This window comes from Aphelocoma coerulescens (assembly GCF_041296385.1).
Source record: "Aphelocoma coerulescens isolate FSJ_1873_10779 chromosome Z unlocalized genomic scaffold, UR_Acoe_1.0 ChrZ, whole genome shotgun sequence".
Lineage (NCBI taxonomy): Eukaryota > Metazoa > Chordata > Aves > Passeriformes > Corvidae > Aphelocoma > Aphelocoma coerulescens.
Window position 1 is genome coordinate 47229136 of NW_027184085.1, and position 20658 is coordinate 47249793.

The 20658-nt window shown below is 43.4% G+C and overlaps 2 protein-coding genes and 1 long non-coding RNA gene across 9 annotated transcripts in view; 1 reads left to right on the forward strand and 2 right to left on the reverse strand.

Moving 5' to 3' along the window:
- Window positions 1-1805: 1805 nt before the first annotated feature.
- On the reverse strand, window positions 1806-7125 carry LOC138103593 (survival motor neuron protein-like). Of its 4 annotated transcripts, XM_069002001.1 has the most exons (9): window positions 7022-7124; window positions 6869-6940; window positions 6656-6781; window positions 6172-6372; window positions 5666-5812; window positions 4581-4652; window positions 3950-4063; window positions 3014-3099; window positions 1806-2386 (listed from the first exon to the last, which is right to left on the reverse strand). In XM_069002001.1, the coding sequence occupies exons 1-8, from the start codon at window positions 7058-7060 to the stop codon at window positions 3043-3045; spliced, it is 828 nt and encodes a 275-aa protein (XP_068858102.1). In that variant the 5' UTR covers window positions 7061-7124; the 3' UTR covers window positions 1806-2386; window positions 3014-3042. The 4 variants fall into 4 exon arrangements, with proteins under 4 accessions (XP_068858102.1, XP_068858103.1, XP_068858101.1 ...); XM_069002002.1 differs by having other exon boundaries at window positions 1806-3099; window positions 6199-6372; XM_069002000.1 differs by having other exon boundaries at window positions 1806-3099.
- A 1642-nt stretch (window positions 7126-8767) lies between these two features.
- Window positions 8768-13186, reverse strand: LOC138103657 (uncharacterized). The gene is made up of 3 exons (XR_011147791.1): window positions 13081-13186; window positions 9837-9945; window positions 8768-9290 (listed from the first exon to the last, which is right to left on the reverse strand). It is a non-coding gene; the product is annotated as an uncharacterized lncRNA (long non-coding RNA).
- A 422-nt stretch (window positions 13187-13608) lies between these two features.
- The window catches only part of BDP1 (BDP1 general transcription factor IIIB subunit), a 52817-nt gene continuing 45767 nt past the window's right edge, over window positions 13609-20658 (forward strand). For 3 of the 4 annotated variants that reach the window (XM_069001205.1, XM_069001206.1, XM_069001207.1), the window contains exons 1-4: window positions 13609-13880; window positions 18080-18632; window positions 19295-19401; window positions 20414-20473. In XM_069001205.1, coding sequence (XP_068857306.1) covers window positions 13699-13880; window positions 18080-18632; window positions 19295-19401; window positions 20414-20473 — 902 coding nt within the window. In that variant the 5' untranslated portion in view covers window positions 13609-13698. Of the gene's footprint in view, window positions 13881-14992; window positions 15319-18079; window positions 18633-19294; window positions 19402-20413; window positions 20474-20658 lie in introns of those variants that run through there. The other variant, XM_069001208.1, reaches the window with a different exon arrangement.

Here is a 20658-nt window from a genome sequence, read left to right on the forward strand (position 1 = left end):
GACTTAATTACAGGAGTCACATCTTGTAAATAGGCTCACCATAAGGCAAGGCTGGAGAGTGTATGTGATGGTACTCAGGCCTGAGGGAGACTGTTATGCTCGGTATCTTGATGTCTGCAGAGCTGATCTGACCTCCAGTGGCTGCACAAGTGGGTGTTGTGTTTGCTTTGTTCTGTAAGAATGGTATATCAACACTTGTAAACACACTGGTATCTTGTTCTACCAGGCATTAATATGCCTGCTAGAATATCCTCTATCAGTCTCCTCAGTCTGAGTATCACAATGCTCAAATGTGTAGAGTTCAAAGTTCTACTGTTTTTTCCAACCTAGCAGCAACAAATTTGTTTTATTTTTAATGTACCATACCTCAGCTTCACTGCTTATTTGTTCATGTTTCATATGGCTTTGGAGCATCTTTAAATCCTTACGGAAGCCTGTTTATTTTTGCAGTGAAAGCAGCAAACTGTGGAGGTTTCCAGAGGCTCGGAAAGCCCTGTTAGCAAATCATTATGTTACAGAAACTTTATAATACTTGATAACGTGTCTGCTTTAAAAGAACTGGCCGTTATCCACAATTTCACACATCAGATCACAGTCAGAGCAGCAGCAATAGTGGCTTTTCATCACTGTGTTTCTCAATTGTCTGGTCCCATGACAATAGCAATGGTGGGTTGGCTCCTTGATACAGAAGCCCTTAAAATGTCTAGTATCATGATGAAGCATCCCTAGTGTAGGAGTTTAAAATTCGTTGGCAATGGGTTTTGCCCCTTTCACCATTTTTTCAAGCCTAGAGAAGTTTGAAAATTAGGGTTTGGGGTTTTTTTCCTCATCTTGTGTTATTAATTACACATCTCCATTGCAAATAAACATTGTCCTGGTTCCAGCCAGGAGAGGGTTAATTTTTGCAGTAGCCAGGAGAAGGCATGACTAGGATCCTGAGATTCTATACCACCTCACATCTTTGCTGGGGATGGGAGAAGGGACCATTCCAGCTCACATATCCTGGCAGCGATCAGCTGTTGTTGGGAGTTCTTGGCATGGCAAGCTCTAGTGTGTGAATAGTTTGCCTCTTTCTTGTACATCCTTTTATTAATATTCTATTCATTGTTTTGCTTGTAATTAAATCAGTTATATGAATCACTTGTGAAATAACAACCATAAACCCCTTACTGAAGTCAGAACTGCAGTAAAATTAGTGTATGCTAGATTTTACTAGTGTTAAAAATTGATGAAGGCCACTTTTTGTAACAATACCAGACACCAACACAGCTGATTGAAGCAGAGGGCAGTTCTGCCTCTTCACCAATCTGAAAAGATGATTTAGAAGCTTTGCCTCACTGCAATCAAACTTAATTTACTTCCCCATGACAATTAGCAAGAAAAAAAGCCTTCAAAGCAGCTTAGGTAAGTTATGAGTAAGTCTTTTTTTGCTCAATTACTTGTGGGAAAACTGATTTTCTGACACTTGACCACAGTAGGAAAAGGAAGTGAATGCAGTGAAGTTCATGCCTGTATTTCCCTGAAAAGCAAACCACTGGCTTTAACTAAATTACTGCCTAGTTTTGTGGCTACAGCCTCTATAAAGAGTAGAACTGTAAAGTAAAATTCAGCCCTACACTGTAAGGGCTGAAACCGGTGTCCATACTTACCTTTCCACGGGCTTTCCCTAATTTGCTTTCAGTAATGGTACTCAGAAAAAAGCAACACAGGAAGACTTTCTGCTGTATTTCAGCCATGCATCCAACCAAGAGATGTCTATGGAAGCTCAAAATAAAAACTACCCCAAAACAAACTACATCCCTAAATTCGAAGTTTAAAAAGTAGAACTTTATTCATGCATTTGAAACAAGACAACAGCCTTCCTGAAACCAGCTCTCATATTTCATTATTCTAATCAGACCTGTAAGATGTCCCTCCTACTATAACAGTAGAGTTTTCCATGTCAGTGCCACCAGTGGCCACTGTAACACACATTGCTGCCATAGCTCTCTCCTAAAAGAGGATACCATAATCAATAATTCTGGTGCTGTCATTCACACAAAAAGTCTGAGGAATGCAAGAAATCTTGAGACATAAGTGAAATCTATTACATGGGGTCAAAAGAATTAAATCTATCATAAGGTGAGAAGACTTGAAATTGCCTCAGGGAAGTAGAAAGTATTTTGTTGCTGCAGCGCTTTCAAAATACATTTGACTAGAGGTCTTTAAGAAATAGCTCATTTCAATGCACATTTAAGTAGCAGTCTGAAGTTATTTATTTGTTAACAGGGACAGCTCAGTATTAAGAAAATGTTATGACTAATTGTCTTAAAAAATGCAGCTCTTCACCATCAACCACCAATGCATAAGTGATAAACACTTCTCAGTAGAAAAGATTTGTACCTGGCTTTAAAAAAGAAGCAAAAATTAGTATAAAAGAGCTTTTTGTTTTCAAACACACAAAGAATTACTTAACTACACAAAAATTACATGTTGTCACAGAAAATCAGAAAACAATTCCCCATGAGAATATAGTTTTGTTTTATAAGGAAGTGAACCATATACTGGAGAATTCTGAACAAAGCATTTCAAATAAAAGCATGGGTACTGAAGTACTGAGAACAGAATTGCTCAACATTATGAAATTGGACTTGTCCTGAAAACAGAGTTTAGCTACAACCTCCCATCCCATCTGTGTAAGGAAACACAGATGAAAAAACTGCATTTCGCTTACAACCTTTTGTTCTCTAAACAGCCCACTACAAACCATTAATAATTCAAATAAGCTGCACTGTTAATCCTGATGTAGACAGATGCTGTAGTTACAACTCTCATCGGAGCAATGAATACTTTCCTTCATTCTAGCTAGGAAAATACAATTCCACAGCTGCTAAGCAAAGAAGGGATTACTACTGGCAGAAGTGGTCTTTACAGAGAGCCGTAAGAGTGGATGGAAGTCCCAAAGCCAAGAGGTTTTTGAAGGGAGTTCAAAACTTGACTGTATCTTCATTTACCACAAAGCTGCAATACTTACAATCCCTCAGAACAATGGTGGATATTCAGTTATTTTTCATGTGTTTGTCTCTCCAGTGCTGCTTCCATTCGGCTTTGTTTTAAACCCTACAGGACACAATTTAGTAAAATCTTGGTTTTTGCCAACATGGAAAGCATTAGTCACAGAACAAAAAACATTTCTGGAAAATCTTTTTCAGTCCTCTACAAATCATGAATGGTTTCTAACTTTCTTTGGAAATCAGAATGGGCAGTTTAAAAAGGATAAAAGCCAAACTACATGTCTTCTTTATAATCAGAGGCTATGAAGAATAATTTCAACTATATACTTCTTGTGCAATTGCAAGTAAATTAAAGCAACCCACAATTATATATAACCTGAAGCACCAAATCCTCCTTTTCCAACTTCCTCAGTGCAAAGAGTTCATTGTGTCATTTTCTTTCTTCAGAAGAGTAGAGATGAAAATATGAACCAATAATACAAGTCACAGATTTTCACAACTATGCTGACAGCTTCTACTGGACCTTCACAATGACATGAAACAATTACTGATGAATAATCTCTGCAAAAGTGCCAAATCTGCTCTTAAATGTGATACTACCACTAATATGGAAAGAAAACACATAGAAGACTATTGAAAAGTAAACATTTACTCCACCTGTCTACAAACACAGAATTGGTTGTTTTAAAATGGCTATAAAAGTACCTGATAGGACCCCTCCAGTAGAACAAAGTACCAAAACATCAACTAAATATATATGTATGTATATGCTGGCTTATGTGAATTCTACTCAATGACAATACTTATACAATACAAAACACCTTTAAATGTAGCAATTGCAATTTAGAATAAGAGACCTAAAAAGCAGCCCTCCCTGTCTAACTTCTTGCTGCAAACAGGAGCACCAACAGCAGAGCAAAATTACCAAGACACTTCAAAACCAAAGCAGCACGTACCAGGTAATACCCAGTGTGGTAACCACTCATGTACCAGGCTATCAGCATGCTCCCCAACGCTTCATCGTCCTCAGCAGAGTCTGGCCGCATGGGTGGTGGAGGAGGAGGAATCAACTAAGAAATCACAAAGGAAATGTCTGTGTTTCAATAGTGTGTCCCAGATCAGAGAGCACCTAATTCTACAAGATTAGAGCATGAAACTGAAAAATAGGAATGTATCCTCAATTTGTACTCTGAAAAGGAGTCAAAGATGATGTTTTCTGAACACATGTAATTTCCAAAGCCTAGAAAAAAACAAGACTCCTGTAGCTTAACTGTACAAAAAGTGCTACTAGGGGGAAATACTATCTTCTTCAGTGAAATGCCGTTGCTATAAAGTGTAGTTTCTTTAAATAATTTTTCCCTTGTTATTCTTACCAACAGCTTCACTGTCACAGAAATGACTACAAATCAGACCTCATACATTAGATTACTATGATATTTGGAACTGAACGTGTTAACAAAAATGTGAAAAATATAGGCAAACAGTACAAACGTGTTCTAAAAACAAAGGCAGTGAGTACATTCAGTGAGAAAACCTGGAATCACCAGTACTCATCTCTGACATCATCCCCATTCTCTCGTCACTTACTGGTGGTCCTCCTGGGAAGGGTGGGGGCCAGCAAGGTAAAAATGATGGCGGTGCCTTGAATTTTGACCCAGGCTACATGGAAAAAGTGGAACAGTACAAATTAAAAGGCAATATGGGGTATTAGGATTTTACTTAGGAGAATTACATGAAAAAATTCATGTATCTTAAACAACAGACAACACACCCCAACAACTTAATGAAAATACAGACAGTAGCTATTTCTGAGGCACATTCCATAACTTGGGAAGTACCACTCAAGATTACTCATCTCACTGAGGTAAACACTGCTGAAACAGGGTTCTGGTTTATTTTTAAAGGGTTTTCCTAAGCGGAAGTCAGTGGTTACACTCTCAACAGGAAGAAACAAATCAAATATTCACACAGGCAAAGAGGTAATTTCTCTAGTCCTGGGCAGATGGGACAAAAGCTGACTAAATTCTATTATGCTGGTGAATGTCTTTAAATAAAGATCTTAGATACAAAGCTACTGATATGAAAGGAAAAAGGTAAAATAAAATCTTATAAAGAAGTCTTGCACAAACAGTAATATTTAGAAAACATACTGCTGAGCTCACTACACTGTTACTTAGACTCCTACACAAAAGGAAAACTGAAGGGTGTATCAATATCACATTCACTCCTAATTCAAGAGAGGAGCTACAACTGAGAGGCTCTATGACATGTGGACATCACTTTTAATGCCTTCAATGTCCTGTGAAGTGAAACATATCAATTGGCTAGAAAAAGTGAAATTTTAAAACATCAACAACACTGTCATTAACAACAGCACCAGAATCCAGGGAACAATATCCCTCTTTTAAGTTACAAGACAATTGGAAAGCAAGTGTTACCTAAGGAGCAGAAGGCTCTCCTCATTAGACAGCAGCACTGCAGAAGGACTATGCTGTGGCCAGATTATTACAGAACGACAGACCAACAGATATTAACATGCATATCTGTACATCCATTCTCAAAATGTTAACTGAACCTAGACAATGATAAATATCATCATATTGTCTCAGGACTCACAGTAATATCAGGCTTAACGATGGTACATGAATTATTTCAATTAAGGTTGAGCTTACCCTTCCTAGGCCTGGGGCTGGTGGTGGTGGTGTGGGAAATCGCAAGTTTTGAGGCGAAAATCTTCCTTTTGTGCAGTTGTTTTTGTTTCGAGGTGACTGGGAAGATTTTTCACTTTCATCTGTTGAATATGGAGTCTCGTTTTCATTCTAGAAGACAAAGACAGTTTTATGAAATGCACTAAAGAGGAGTTTACAACAAGCAATTTTAGTGTGAAAAAGCTTGGAAAGTCCCATTCACGTCCTTCCCTCTCTCCAGCCCTCCCAGTTCTACCCAGGAATAACTTCACCTGCTCACTAGTTTAGCTATGTCATGTTTCACTGGTGAATTTCTTGTTGTCCCCTCCCTTTCTCCCATGCTGAGTTCAAGAAGTAAAGGGATGCTTTGTTTACAACAGAATTGTGCATCGCTTCTCACTCTGAATACCTGCAGTGCCACCAGACATACTAGAAGAAGTAGATTCTCCCACTTTCCCATTTCTTTACAAAAGAATGAAAAAGTCCCTCACCTCCCCAGAATGCCCCATCCCATTTACTGTTTCATCACTGGGTGGAGGAAGTAGATCAGACAGGTTCTGCTCCTCCTGATTTCCATATCCTGTGTAAGTGACAACACATGTGCCTCTCTTCTGGTTGATGGAGGCAATAGTTGCTAGATATAAATTACCGTCCTCAGACCAAACAGCGTTGCAGCTATCACCAACCTTCCACTGCAACAGAAGCAAGAGAAGCATGTAAATACCTACACCAGTGGTTGCACAGAAGGTGCCTTTTCCTAAACTACTTTTTGTCCAAAATGATGGATCCCACCTACAGTGTTTTCTTTGTATTTACCAAAATTCCTCTGTGTAACCTAAAAATAAGGTTTATAACGTTATCACCCCCCACACCACCACCCCAAAATGTTAATGTCAAGATAACGAAGCAGCTACTTCTGAGTACCGAAGTACATCATGCACTACGAGCACCACTGGCATTTACAAGTGAGGCGACCTGTTTCAAAGGCGCTGTATTGCTCTTCTTTCTATTTCTGATCTTTTTGTGGTTTTTTCTCTTTATCACCAGGCGCTGCTCCTGCTTGTCTGAAGGCTCCGAGCACTCCCCATTCTTTAAGGCATTCTTCGGGAAGAGAAAGGAGAAAACCAATAAATGCCAATCCAGCGGCCTCAGCCCCACGATCCGGCCACGGCAGCGCCGACCCCTTACCTTGAAGGAGGCCACCGCCTTGTCGTACGCCTTGATGAGGGCCGTGTCGTCCCAGATGTCCGAGTCGTCGCTCTGCGGAGGCCATAGACCCTTTAGCGCCACGGCAAGGCCCCGTTCCCGGCCCCGCTCCCGCTCCCGCCCCGCCGTTCCCACCTGCCCGGTGCCGCGCCGGAACAGCACCGCGTCCGCCATGGCCGCGCGCCCGCCGCGCACGCGCCGAGCCCCGGGCCCGCCCCGCTGCCGGAAGAGGGAGCGGCCCTGCCTGGGCCCGCCGGGTGCGCCGCGGTCGCGCTCCGCGCAATTCCCTGGGCGGGCTCCGCTGGGAACCCCGCCCTGGCGAGCTGCGGAGCGGCAAGCAGGACCGAGCCAACGACAGGCGAGCGAAGGAATTGCTGCTGTGTTGAGTGCTGGGCTCCTCAGTACAGGAAAGACAAGGAGCTACTGGAAAGGGTCCAGCAAAGGGTCACAGAGATGATGAGGGGTCTTGAAGCATCTCTCTTATGAGGAGAGACTGCAGGAGCTGAGCCTGTTAAGTCCGGAGAAGACTGAGGGGGGATCATCAATACATAAAAATATCTCAACTGCAGTACCTAGAGGATGGCACCACTCTTTTCAGTGGTGCTCAGCAACAGGACAAGCAGTACCGGCCATAAAGTAAAACACAACAAGTTCCACCTCAATATGACTTCTTTGCGTTGAGGGTGGCAGAGCACAGAAACAGGCTGCCCAGAGCAGTCATGGAGTCTCCCTCTCTGGAGACATTCACACCACACCTAGGTGCATTCCTCTAGGTGAGCCTACCTTGCCAGAGGCGTTGGACTGGATGAGCTCCACAGGTCCCTTCCAACCCTAACAATTCTGTGGATTTGCTTAATTTCTCACCAACTGCAGGTGTTACGGTGCCAGCACCAGATACATTTTTCTTCCAGTTCTCCTCAAGCTGTGCCAGGGGCCTGTTACCACTAAATGAATGCACTTAGATGGAACAGAGCTTACAAAAGCAAAGGCTTCAGAGGTTGTCTCTAGAGACTGAAAGCAGTTACTGAGGAACACATTCAGTGCAGGCAGCTCCAGGTGCAGCTGTAGTGGGAGCCCAAGGCAAGAGGCCATAAACTGCCAACCCTTTGCAAAACAAAGGGCACAGGGACCTGTGGCACCAGCCAGCGAATTGGACACTGACACAGCAGGAGCAAAGGACCTACCGTTAGACTGTGAGGATATAAAAGCCCAGGGATTTCCTCCTCAGAGGTACAAGCTGGAGCTGTTACTGTTTAAGTTATTGCACCAAGATTGAATAATATTAAATATCAGGATGTATGACACTGCTGTGGGAAGCCTGGCGTTGAGCTGGTAAGGAGTCCTGGTCAGACTGTGAGTGTGGGAGGTGTAGCTGTCAAGGGGCTTCAGTTCCAGCTCAGGTGGGGTGACTGTGACTGCCAGAGTGGCTCCTGGATGGTCAGACAGGGAAGTTTCCTCAACAGTTTTCCCCTGGTCAATACACAACATTCTCCAGCCTGCCTGTGAAGCAAGGGCTGAATTTGCCACACTACCTTTTATTCCTGAGGCAAGCTTAGGCAGTAATTTCAAATCATTTTATTGGCATGACAATGTCAAGATCTGCTGACATTGCAGCTCATTAACATCAAGCCTGCAGCTTCTCTAAGTTAGTATCTGGACTAGATTGAGTCCATTTTGTACACCAACAAAGTGCAACTCAAGAGGCATATTTTCCTGTAAGGCAGACTTACACTGCATGTGATAGTGCTTATAATATGCATTTCTTATAAACATTACTTATACTTTATGTTACACTTACATTCTTATATTGCATGTCTTCACAATCCATTTCTTGTCTTCTTGGTAACTTTTTAGAAATCAACTGATTATCAACCATAACCATTTCAAGTTAGACAGTATTTCATGCAACATTTTATTGTAAAAATATTTTAAGGTGAGATTTACAGTTCACACCTCTGCAAGGTTAAGCACATTTTACAAGTGTGTTCCATTCTCAATGAAGCTGTACTTCTGAGAATTCAGACAACCAAATCTGTAGATTCAGAATTTCTGTTTCTGGAACCACTAAGTAAAACTAACAAATGCAGCAAAAGCTAGAATAAAGCTATTGCTTGGTACTTTTATTCATACACATGCAGAAGAGTGTAGTCAGTTTTGAAAGAGCACTTTAGACAACTAGGCCTATAGTAACCAGAAAAATACTCTAACTAATGCTAGTTGAACAACTCTGCACAATAAACATTTAATCATTTAATGGCCAGACACTTTTATAAATGATCTTCTAGGTCCTTCTGCTTCATCGGTGCACTTTATCTTCTCCATAGCGCCAGCTCAGTTTGTTCCTGCCTGCAGAGACTTCCTTTCATTAGCTGCTTTTTGCTTTTGCTGCATGATTTCAGAGTCTCTGAGAAGGGAAAAAAAAAAAAAAGAGTTGGATACTGGCTCACAATTTTTCTAAGCAGAGTTCCCTCCAGCTTGCTTTTGCCCTTTAGTAACCCCCACTTGAAGAAGGTAAAAAGATCAGTATAAAATTTCTCGGTTAGCCATGAGCACTGTTTTTATTACCCTGTGTTTTTTCAGTGCATGCATTACCCCATGAGGCAGACAATTTACTTGATTAGTAGACCTCATATAATTCCTTCAGTTTTAGAAGTAAAGGACATAATGGATCAAACATCTTCAAGAAAGCATTACACAATCTTTTTCCTCTTTGTAGTAGGCAAAAAGCTGCTCAAAAAAAAAAAAGCTTTACAGGACTTAGAAAAAAACAGATCTGTTTGACAGCAGATACAGCAAAATTTCATCCAATGGTTTATGCTCTGGCACATGATTAGACAATGAATCAAAACAAAGTATGCAAATGCTGTGTCAGCTAAGACAATAGATTCTTTCTGACCCATTTCCCCCTCGTTTTCTGCCTAAACATTTACTCAATTGTACTAGATCTTACCTCTGTTTCCTCTGAGAAGCAGATAGGCTATCTTCTTTCCTTTTGCCTTTGTGGATCTCCTGAGTTTTCTTCAGGTTCTTTTGGCGGGCAAGTTCACGCTGGTTCCCACCTGCAAGATAATATACAGTTAAACAAGTACTACCACTTGTTTTTTTCCACACAGTCTGCCTGTGCAAAAGTATTATAAAGGTGGTACAGTTTGGGACAATGTGTAGAGCTAGTATGGTCATATCTTCTATCTCAGTGTCCTCTTCTAGTGCACAACAGGAGAAATTAAAGGCTCATAGCTGTCACATTTACAATTCTGTATGTCATGTTCAAGAGATCACCAAAATTCTAATACTCCTTACAGAAACAAAATGTAGTTTTCTATAAAAGACTGAAGGAAAACCATTGCACCAATAGGCTGGGCAGAATAATGTCAGTCACTCATCCAAAGAGGAGTCATCCACTCTCAGATTCCAGCATTCAATATAGCTTACACATTAATTTTAGACTGAAAGAACAACATTAAAATTGATTACACTCAAATACTATTGAAGAGGTGACCTCAAGAGGTTTTTTTTAATTTCAAATCAAGAGCAGAACTTAAGCATGGGCCTTAGAAATTGGTTGGCCTTACTACCAATGAAAGTGAGAAGAATAACATTACATATATATATATAGAGAGAGAGAGACACAAAACCCACATCACTGTCAGTATAGAAGACACTTCTTCAGGGAACAGACAGCTTTCCTCAGGACTACCAACCACGAAAACTGCCACAAGTTAGGAATGCAATCTCTTTGATCACACCAAGTTCCTGAGGGCATGGCATCAAAACTTTCAACTCTCCATCTAAATACTCAGGGTCTTCCAGGCAACAGCCACAGACATCACAGCTACAAACTCTTCTGCATTAGCTGGTAATCTTCACTCACTATTCTCTTCCTTAGTTCTAGTTTGCTCCAACCTGCCAGAACTGGTTCACTGGCTTGGTACTTCCTGCTCTACTTCTTTCAGACTGAGAATGTTTCAGATATGCTAGGCATAATCATTTGTGCTGTTGAACAAATATGGTAACATTCTTTTATGCTCAAAAATGACAATTGCATCTCTCCATAATTTCTGTTGTGTCTCTTTTCAGTCCCTCTACAGTCTTAAGACTGCCTATGCTATCTTTCAGTCTCAAAGCCAGAGATCTCAATCTTGAAGTGTAACTTCTGGTCTACGAAAGCATCTTAGGACTAGGTCACTTTTAAACAACAACCTGCTGATATGATCCACCACTTTGTACCCACACCATTTCTGAGCAGACACAGGTACCTGCCACATCAACAAGTAGACAAAAGCAACCCTGCAGAAGCAAGGGTTTGTGCATTCTTCACAACAGCCCATGGACTGCCTGGTAAGAGATGCCAGAAGCTCAAGTGAAAACAGCCCTGTATGATTGCTGCTTCCCAAGGGCTGCTCCTGCCCTGGAAAATATTTTTTTGACAGGACATTAAGTGAAAAAAAAATTTTTTTTGAAAAAGATAGCAGAACTTCTACTCATCCTCCTCACTAGCATCCTGTCCCCAAAGTCCATCTAGATGAAGTACAGCTGTTTCTTCAGAACTGAAGGAAACCAAACTGTGTCTGGCAGTACTAGTGTTGATTAGAACTTGATGACTCATGAGCAGATGACACATTCCAGGCCATAAATGGTTCCTGACTTGTGGTGCTCAGGAGGCAAGACCATTATATGAACGACTGGGCAGCAACAAAAGCACTCTTCTATGGTGCTTGGGAAAAAAAAAAAAAAAAATTAGTATCTTCTTTTATCATGAAGAAAACAGAGAGGAAGACAAAACACACTGCTAAAGCCAGAATTACACTCCACCCCAAACCTCACGCACTTCCTTAAGAGCGGTTACTCTCCACCCTTAACCTCCAGTTCTTCCTTGTTTTCCGAGCAAACACTGGGCATGGGCCTTGCAGAGTTTTTCCATACACACAGTACGGTTTTAAATTTAGGAACAAAACTCAGTTGCATCACTGAAAAGCAGCTGGCACAGCAAAGCAGAGCACACAGAAAAGCTGAGCAGTACAGAATGCACGCAACACAGAGTACTAAACAACTGTCTAAAGAGAAACTTACGTGTACCATCCCTGCTTCCAAGTAAATATTGCCAAGAACTATTTGGCCCCACTACTTCACCTGGGATACTGAATGAGTATCCCTACCTTCAAGGGAACCAGCGGTGTTTTCTACATTCTGTAATATCAACCTAAGTCTTCCATGAAATTGTCCCAACAGGAGACAATTCAGCTTCCTGAAATTCAAGCATGAACTGCCACAAAAAGACCAGTACACCCTTCCTGCTTCTACATCTTTATATGTTCCTCCTCAAGCATCCCCATCCTGGCCTGTTTGTGCAAGACATATACCTTAGTTCAATCTGTCCTTGCTCTTCCAACCCCAGAAGAAGGAAAATACAAACAAAAATCGTAAACGTGCCTCTTTATAACGTTCTGTGCACAAACTGCTTACATTCCAAGTCTTCAGCTACACTTCTGCAGCAGTGTGCCCTTATAACTGCGCATTTTCGAGCTGAATGTGAAAGCACGACCTCAACTAAACACAAGGAGCTTCTGTACTGCCAAACATAACATGCAGAAGGCACAGGAGCAATCCCAGCAGTCAGGAGAGCCAGAGCACCCTGGGTCGGGTCCACAGTTCTCCGCCATTTTAGAGCGGGTATCCGAACACTGCCGTTCGTCAGCACTGAACACAGTGATGATTTACCAAGTGCTCTTGCCCTTTCAACAACACTCTCAGCAACCACAAGTTAAGCAGCATAATATTCAGTGTTCGGCACTGATACAAAAGTCCTTTATTTTCAGTCTGGGCGGCACCCGGGACTGGCTGTTGTTGCAGCCCATCACCACCTTTATTTCTCGCCCCCGTCCCTCCAGCGCTGCTACATCAGAAGGCGGAGAATGATGTTTTCGCCTCCTGCTTCGGACGGCGGGAGGCTGTGGAAAAAAGCCCCATCCCCACGCACTCACTGCTGCCGAGATTTTGCCAGTGGGACGCCAAGTCCACAAAGACCTAGACGCGGCAGCGGCCTCACACAGCGGCCGACTCCCGGACCCGGCATGACTCCCAGCCGAGCTGCCCTCAGTGTTGCGCCCATGCCTGGAGCCGACCAGGAGGGCAGCCCAAGTTCCACCGCCCACTTCGCTACCCAACAGGCCCCAAGCAGCACCCCCGGTACTCACGGGTCATGGCGAGACGCTCAGGCCGCGCAGCACCGCTACGGCCGCCACCAGCCCAGAAGCGCACGGAACCGCCGCCACCGCCGGAAGCGCTGCCCCTCGCCGCTGCCCCTTATGGGTCCTCTCTGGCCGCTGACGTCACGGCGCCGCGCAGCCCCAGCCCAATCAGCGGGCTGTGCGCCGCTGCCTCCGCCCCCGTGGGTGGGATCCCGAGGAGGTTGCTGCCATGTATCTACCCGGGCCTGGGTGTGAGGGAGAGATGGGGAGGGTGTTGGTGTAATAGCCTGGACTGGGGGCCAAAGCGGGCGCCAGGAGAGCTGCTTAGAGCCGGCTGAGCTGAGGGCTAAGGGGCCGAGAAGTTGCTGGGGCGTTACAGGCGGCTCCGGCGCCGTTATTGGTTGCCCCGTACAGGCTCCCCATCCTGCCCCTCCTCTCCCGTCCGGCGCACGCTGATGACGTCGCGGGGCGCGCCGCCGGGGCGGCACGCCGGGAGCCGGCCGGGCTCGCGGCCTTACTGGGCCGCCGCCGCGCGCTGCTGACGCCGCCGAGCTCGTGGGCCGGCGGGCGGGCGCGCGCCTCTCGCGGGAGTGCCCGGCGCGCGCCTTTCCCGGCGCCGCCGCCATGTTCCGGCGGGCCCGTCTCACCGTGCGGCCCAATGTGCGGCCACCGGCCAGGGCCGCCGGCACCGGCACTGCCACTGGCGGAGCGGACCCGGAGCCGCCGGAACTCCCAGGTTCGGACACCCCGGTGGCGGACAGAGCCGGGACCGTGGCCGTATCGGCGGACGCGCAGCGGGCAGGGAGGTGAGTACCGCCGAGCTCGCCCGGGCAGGGCAATGTCGGGCCGCCGCCAGCACCGGGCCGCGGACCCCCGGGAGCGGGGCGGGCCTGTGCAGGGCGGGACCCGGCGGATCCGGGGAGGTAGTGATGGCTTTCCGTAGCGCTGGTTGTCGTGGCCTGTCACCCTCCGGTTGTCAGTGCTGTGGTAGGAGGCTGGCTCGTTCTGAAGACCTTCTGAAAGACGCGTGCGGTCGGTGCTCGCTGACAGCGCGTCCGTGGTTGTCAGACAAGGACTTGTGGATGTTCGACGCGTTCGCAGCCTAAGCTGAACCCGCGTTTCTTCACTGCGGTTGTGCAGCAGGTGCTTGGAATAACATTGGAATGGGCTGCCAAGGGAGGTGGTGGAGTAACCGTCCATGGAGGTATTTAAGGAAAGACTGGACCTGGCATTTAGTGCCACGGTCTGGTTGACAAGGTGGTGTTAGGTTGGACTCGATGATCTCGAGGTCTTTTCCAGCCTGATTGATTCTGTGATTCTGTAAGTTAATACTGCAAAGGAGTGGCCCGGTATGGTCTGACACTCGTTTTTTCTGGCTCCACAGCAGCCAGGAGCCCTGGTTTGCTGTGTGCAGCAAAAATTCTTTGTGCTCTGTAACCAGATGAGATTGATTTTGCATTCCTACAGCATTTTCTCTTTTGTGTTCATTTCTTCATGAATTGGCAAGGGAGGACTTTCTGTCTTTGTGTGAGTTTTTTTCTGTTTTGTTTTTTAAGTGCTTTTTATTGTGACGGAAGCACATGGTAAAGTTGGCCTTAGGACTGGTCCCCCCTGAGGACCTCCCTGTTGTGGGTTAAGCCCAGCTGGTTGCTAAACCCACACAGTTTTTTGCTTGCTCCCCCACATCCGTGCCCCTCCCAGCCTCGCGGGATGGGCAGAAAATCAAAATGGCAAAAGTGCAAGAAAAGGTATGTCAAGATAAAGACAGTTTAGTAGATTAAGAAATAACTTGATAGTGCACATAAGCAAAGCGAACTTGTAAATTCACTCACCACTACCTGCAGGTGTATTACTCTCTCCAGGAAGGAGGGGATCCATAGCTCACCCACAACAATTACTTGGGAAGACAAATGCTGTAATTCCAAATGTCCTACTTTCTTTCTTCTTCCCCCAGCTTTTACTGAGGAGCATGATGCCACATGGTGTGGGGATATCCCTTAAGTCGTTTGAGATCAGCTGTCCTGGCTTCATCCCCTCCCAGCTTCTTGCCCATCCCCAGTGTGTTCAGTCAAGGGGCACTGTGAGAAAGGACCCTGGTGCTGCATAGTCCTTGCTCAGCATTAGCTGAAAACATGGGAATGCTATCAACGCTGATGTGTCGCATATCTGAAACAGCACCATGGGAGCTACTGTGAACCAACAAAAGCAGTACAGATCAGTGTTTCAGGACATTTCCTGTGTCTGGTAATTGTTCTTCAGAACAACATTCACACTTCTTTTGTACAGTTGGGTTTGCATCTTTCATGAATACCTCTATTCTTTAAATTGTAGCTTGTCCCTTATGACAGTATGATGAAACAGTGTTAGAGTCTTCTGTTTCAGTGGCTAGAAATTCAGGTATCAGACCAGTTGGCATGGCATGTCTTTAGGAAACCTGTGCTACTTTTTACTGAAGTTGTATCTTACATCTTTACTTGTTTTCCGTTGTGTTTTAAGGATGTCATTTTTTCAAGTTTTTTTAATAAAATTTTTATGTTACAGGGAGCACCTTACTGGATCCTTTGGTATCTGATTTTTTTTTTTAAATGAGGACAGTTTTACTATTTTTCACTTAGGTGGTACTGTTGCTGATTCAGCAGATTTGGTAAAGACTTTTGTGTTTGTAGTATAGCAGGTGTGCCAGTGTAATATAATTTTAAGTTTCAAAACTAGATACCAGTGCGATTCTGAAAAGCACTCTCATCTATTTTCATGGCCTAAAAAACAAGCCTTTGCCATATAACCTTCTGACAGGTAGCCTACCAAGCTGACCAAGGGAAGCCAGTTCATGTAATCTTTTTGGATTTCAGTAAAGCTTTCGAGACTGGCTCTGGACAAAACATCCAGCACATGGCTGGATAAACACATGATGGGATGGGTGAGCAACTGGCTCATGGGTCAGGTGCAAAGGGTTACAGTGAATGGGGTGACATCAGACTGGCGACCCGTCACTGGTGGGGTTCCGCAGGGCTCCATTCTCAGCCCTGTGCCCTTCAACATCTTCATAAATGACCTGGACACAGGAGTGAAAAATATATTAAGTACGTTTGCAGTTGATACAAAATGGGAGGACCTCTTGACTCTCTCAAGGACAGGGAGGCCCTGCAGAGAGACCTCAACAAATTAGATGGCTGGGCGAACACCAGCCATATGAAGTTCAAAAAGGGAAAGTGCGATTCTGCACGTGGGATAGGGCAGCCCTCAATGTAGGGACAGACTGGGGAGTGAGAGGCTGGAGAACAGCTCCATGGAAAGGACCTGAGGGTTCTGGTCAGTGACAAGCTCAATGAATCAGCAGTGCCCTGGCAGCCAGGAGGACCATCCATGTTCTGGGGTGCATGAGGCCCAGCTTTGCCAGGAGGGTAAGGGAGGGGATTGTCCTGCTCTGGTCTGCACTGGGGCGGCCTCACCTCGAGTGCTGGGGTAAGGTCCAGGTGCCACAAGGTAGGAAAGACATTAAACTCTTAGAGAGTGTCCAAAGGGGAGCAATGAAGATGGTGAAGGGCCTTGAGGTGAAGCTGTATGAGGAACAGCTGAGGTCACTTGGTCTGTTCAGCCTGGAGAAGAGAAGACTGAGGGGAGACCTCATTGCAGTTACAACTTCTTCATGAGGAGAAGTGGAGGGGCAGACACTGATCTCTTCACTCACAGCTGGTCAAGTCTGCATCTGTAGCATCAGTCACTTTACGCTGTTCTGTTTTCTATATACTGAATAAGTTTTGTTAATTATCAGGGAAGTGAAAATTTTAAAGCATAAGATAATTCTAAATTTTTAATATACTTTCTGTTAAATTGTATTTAACTATTCAGAAATCCAGTGTTGTACTCTGATTAAAAACTCCACATAACACAGGTGGTATGGAAAAGGTGAATGAAGAATTATTTTCTACTGTCTCCTGCTGTACTAAGAATAGTGGGTGTTGAGTGGAACTTGCAAGGATCTCATTCAAAACACACAAATAGGCACCATGCAATAGGCCCTCTAAACACTTTGCCCAGGGCATTTGTTCTGTACTAAAAATGTGTATGAACTCACAGTGTGGGACAAATTGATTCAGCCATTTACCAGAGGCTGCTAAATGTGCACACATCATCTGCAGCATTTGCCTGAATCACAGACAGTAGCCAGAGAGAATTTTGAAGTTTCACTGAATGTTTATACTTTTTTATATTCCTTGGAAAGCATTTGCTTCTGACCATTTTTAAAAATGTCTAAGTGAACTATGGGTGTGGTTGTCCTTACGTACAGAAACGAGGCATAGTTCCAACATAAAATTTAAAAAAAACCCCTCTTTATGACTCGGTTATAATTATACAACAGTCTTACTGTGAGCAACAGCCAGGAAGGTGAACACTGGTGGAGTCAGCAGATTTGGGATGATCATAATGGTTGGCAATTTTACTTGGACTTTGAAAATTATTTCTGCATGTGTGATAGAAAAAGTACTTATATAACAATTTTTTCCGGGGAAGCTAAGGATTTTTGATTTTTAAGTGTGAGTAAGGGTTTGACTGCCAAAGTTTTTCTGGAAGTCAGAGTTTACATGTCATCTACTTGCAAATGTGTAAGAGGAATGCTCGCATTTATTGTAAGTCATAAAACTACTTGTTACATATAGCTTTGTTAAAATGTTTTTAATATGTCGCCTATATTATGTGGGTAATTTTTTATAAATCTTTATGGTGCTGGTATTTTCAGCTGAAAGGAGACAGTCTTCGGGATGTGGGAATGTGTTACTGTTGCAAGCTTGTTGATCAGTAATTAGTATTAGAAAATAATATGCCAGTTCTTATAGCTGATTATTTTATGAGGAAGTACCAGCTACAGGTTGGTCCTGGCATGGCTTCTTGTGTGTAACTGTTTTCCTGTAGCATGGTGTTTATACTGATTGGCCCATAAACACATCTTAAGAGTAACGAAGCTGTCACTGTAAAGTACTTCAGAATACTCTCTTAAATTTTCCAGCAATGACAAGGCTGATAATACAAGTGACACTGGGGAAGCTAGTAAACCTGCAGAGATGCTTACACAGAGAAGAAAACGTATCTCTACCATGCCAAATCTTGTCAAACCAAGAGCTGGACCATCCTCTGCTCATCGTTCTGCACCAAAACCTCAGAGGCGAACATCACAGGCTTCTGATGGCAGTGCTTCACTTCAGAAAGATCCCTCCCCATCAGAAAAGAGTAATGTTGAAAGCTCTGTAAAGTCTCCCATACTTCCTGAGAAGAAAACACCTGTGCCACAAGTGCCACAGTTTTCGCCGCTAAAAAAATCTGTGAACAAAGAGCAAACTGTTGGTGTAGCTGCTCAGAAAAGTGATGATAGCTTGCAGAAGAATGTACCCTCTCCTCTCAAGGAGAGACCAACGCAGGAAAGATCACAAACACAGGAGGAAAGTCTGCCTGCAAAGTCTTCTTCTGAGAAAGTCAAACGAACCTGTTCTGACCGTGAAAGGATCCTTAAAGCTCGAAAGTTAAGAGAAATGCTTAAAGAAGAGCTGAAGAAAGAGCGGATGGTAAGGCCTCTGTGTTGAGCAGTGCTTATCTGTGAAGGGCAAGACCTGATTCACCTTGCATACATTATCTCTGCAGTAGTGTTTTCTGATGATCATGAGCTGCTTGCTGCTAGCAGTCTGTCATACCTCGTAACTCTCTATGTGTTTATTCTGTTTATAAGCACTAGCAGCACTTTGTTCCCTAATAATACAGATTTCATAAGGAATTGTATATCTTTTTATTTGATAGACCCCAAGTCTTTTTGATATGACACCTGGTATTACTTTATAGTCAACATTCCAATTTTGAAAGTTTCACGGTTGGTGATACAGCAGGGAAGTGTGCTGCAAGAAGCTTGGATTTGGGATGTCTCATATTTTTTCAAGTTGATCATTGTCAGAGTTCTGTAATTTTGAATAACTTAACTTATTTGTGCCAGGTATTGAATGCCTCTGAAAGGGTAAGTGACATAAGGGTCTGTAATGCCATTTCTGAGAATTTAAAATTTTAAGATAATCTTGTTTTAGTTCTTGGAAGTGCTGTGTGTGTGTGTGAACAACAGAATTCCATGAATGAGGGACTTTGTAAACAAACTAATAATAATTAGTGAAATATAAAATACTTTTAGGGTGAATCTAAGTGTTTGTTGTTTTCTTTTGTTTCATTTTGTTTTGTATGGAAGAAATTGAAACACAGGCCTCCAGTAATTGAGGGACGTTCTCCACCAGATCGTTCTAAAATGACCATGAGAGACTTAATATACTATCTGCCAGAAAACAATCCGATGAAGTAAGTATGACTTTTTTTCTCTGTCCTTAGGTTAAATTACTTCTTGACTTCTATATTACTTAAATATGGAGTATTAGCACAGATACAGTATTGTTGCAATGGTAACAAAAGCTTCTAGACTAGTTTATAGTTCTAACATCTGCATAATTCTAGCACAGAAGCGAGAATGGAGCTTAGTGTACTTGTTGAAATACACGAATGTGAACCTGTCCCTAGTGTTGATTTATCTCTGTAGAAAGACAGAATAGTAGATTTTTTTTTCAGCTGCCTGCTGTGAAATTTTTTGTTGTGGCTGTTAGGGATGTTATAATTGCCTACCAGACCTAGTGGACTCGGGAAGCTAAGCATTTCTCCTTCTAGGTGCTGAAGTACAAAAGGCACTGCAAGACCTTTGAGGTCTTGACATTCCAACTGGATGGGTATAGCTGTTGCTGTTCCACTGACATGTTTCAGCAGTGGTGAAGCTGAGGTGCATGCAGGGACTACTAATGCAGCTGGCAGCACAGACTGCCACAGAGCAAAGCAGGGTCTTTTTCTTGCAGCTACCAAAAGCAATCACATGAATAGAAGTACATGTATCCATGTATCCTGTTCTTTCAGTAGCAGATGAGTTTTCTGGTATTGGCTGTTATCACCTGCTTGTTAATGTTTGTGTGCTTGTGTGTTTTGTTTATCACTTTCCTTGTTTTTAGTTCTACACTGAATAGTCCCTAAGGAGGTAACAAGCAAAATGCTCTCACATTCCCTTTATCCTTACACTGGATTTCTGCTTCATATATCTTTCTTTGTCCCTGCTTGTACAAAAAAAGGGCAAAATTCATTAAGCAGTGGTGGCTGTGTAGTTAGACTTAAATCTGTTTGATATAAATGTGTAAATAATGTGATGCAAAGAATTGAAAAAAGAAAAAGCTTTGTGTTTCTTTGTTCATTGTCCGCTAAAAGCCAATTTTGTGGAATAAAGCAGAAATGTATCTCTACAAGCAGTCATCTTTAACTTTTTGTGAAATTCTAGGTCTTCATTGGCAGAAGAAAAGAGAACAGAAAAAAGTTCTGCACTGAATCAAATGAAAGAGTAAGTCTTGATGGTGAAGTATAGTCAAAAAATTTTCTGGTGTAAAAAAACTGCATTTCTGTGATAATACTAGCAGTGTAGGTGTATTTTTCTACTGTTTCAATATCACAGCCTAATTTATAAAAATTGTAATTTGGCAGGTAGGGTGGCTAAAGAACAGTTTGCTTTCAGTGTTAAGTTTTTGC

Bases quoted from the DNA above. Each gene is read 5' to 3' on its own strand.
- LOC138103593 (XM_069001999.1), bottom strand. From the start codon at position 7,060: ATGGCGGACGCGGTGCTGTTCCGGCGCGGCACCGGGCAG. The intron at 6,782-6,868 runs GTAAGGGGTCGG...CTCTTCCCGAAG, and splicing joins AGGCGGTGGCCTCCTTCAAG to AATGCCTTAAAGAATGGGGA. The intron at 5,813-6,171 runs GTGAGGGACTTT...TTTGTCTTCTAG, and splicing joins GGATGGGGCATTCTGGGGAG to AATGAAAACGAGACTCCATA.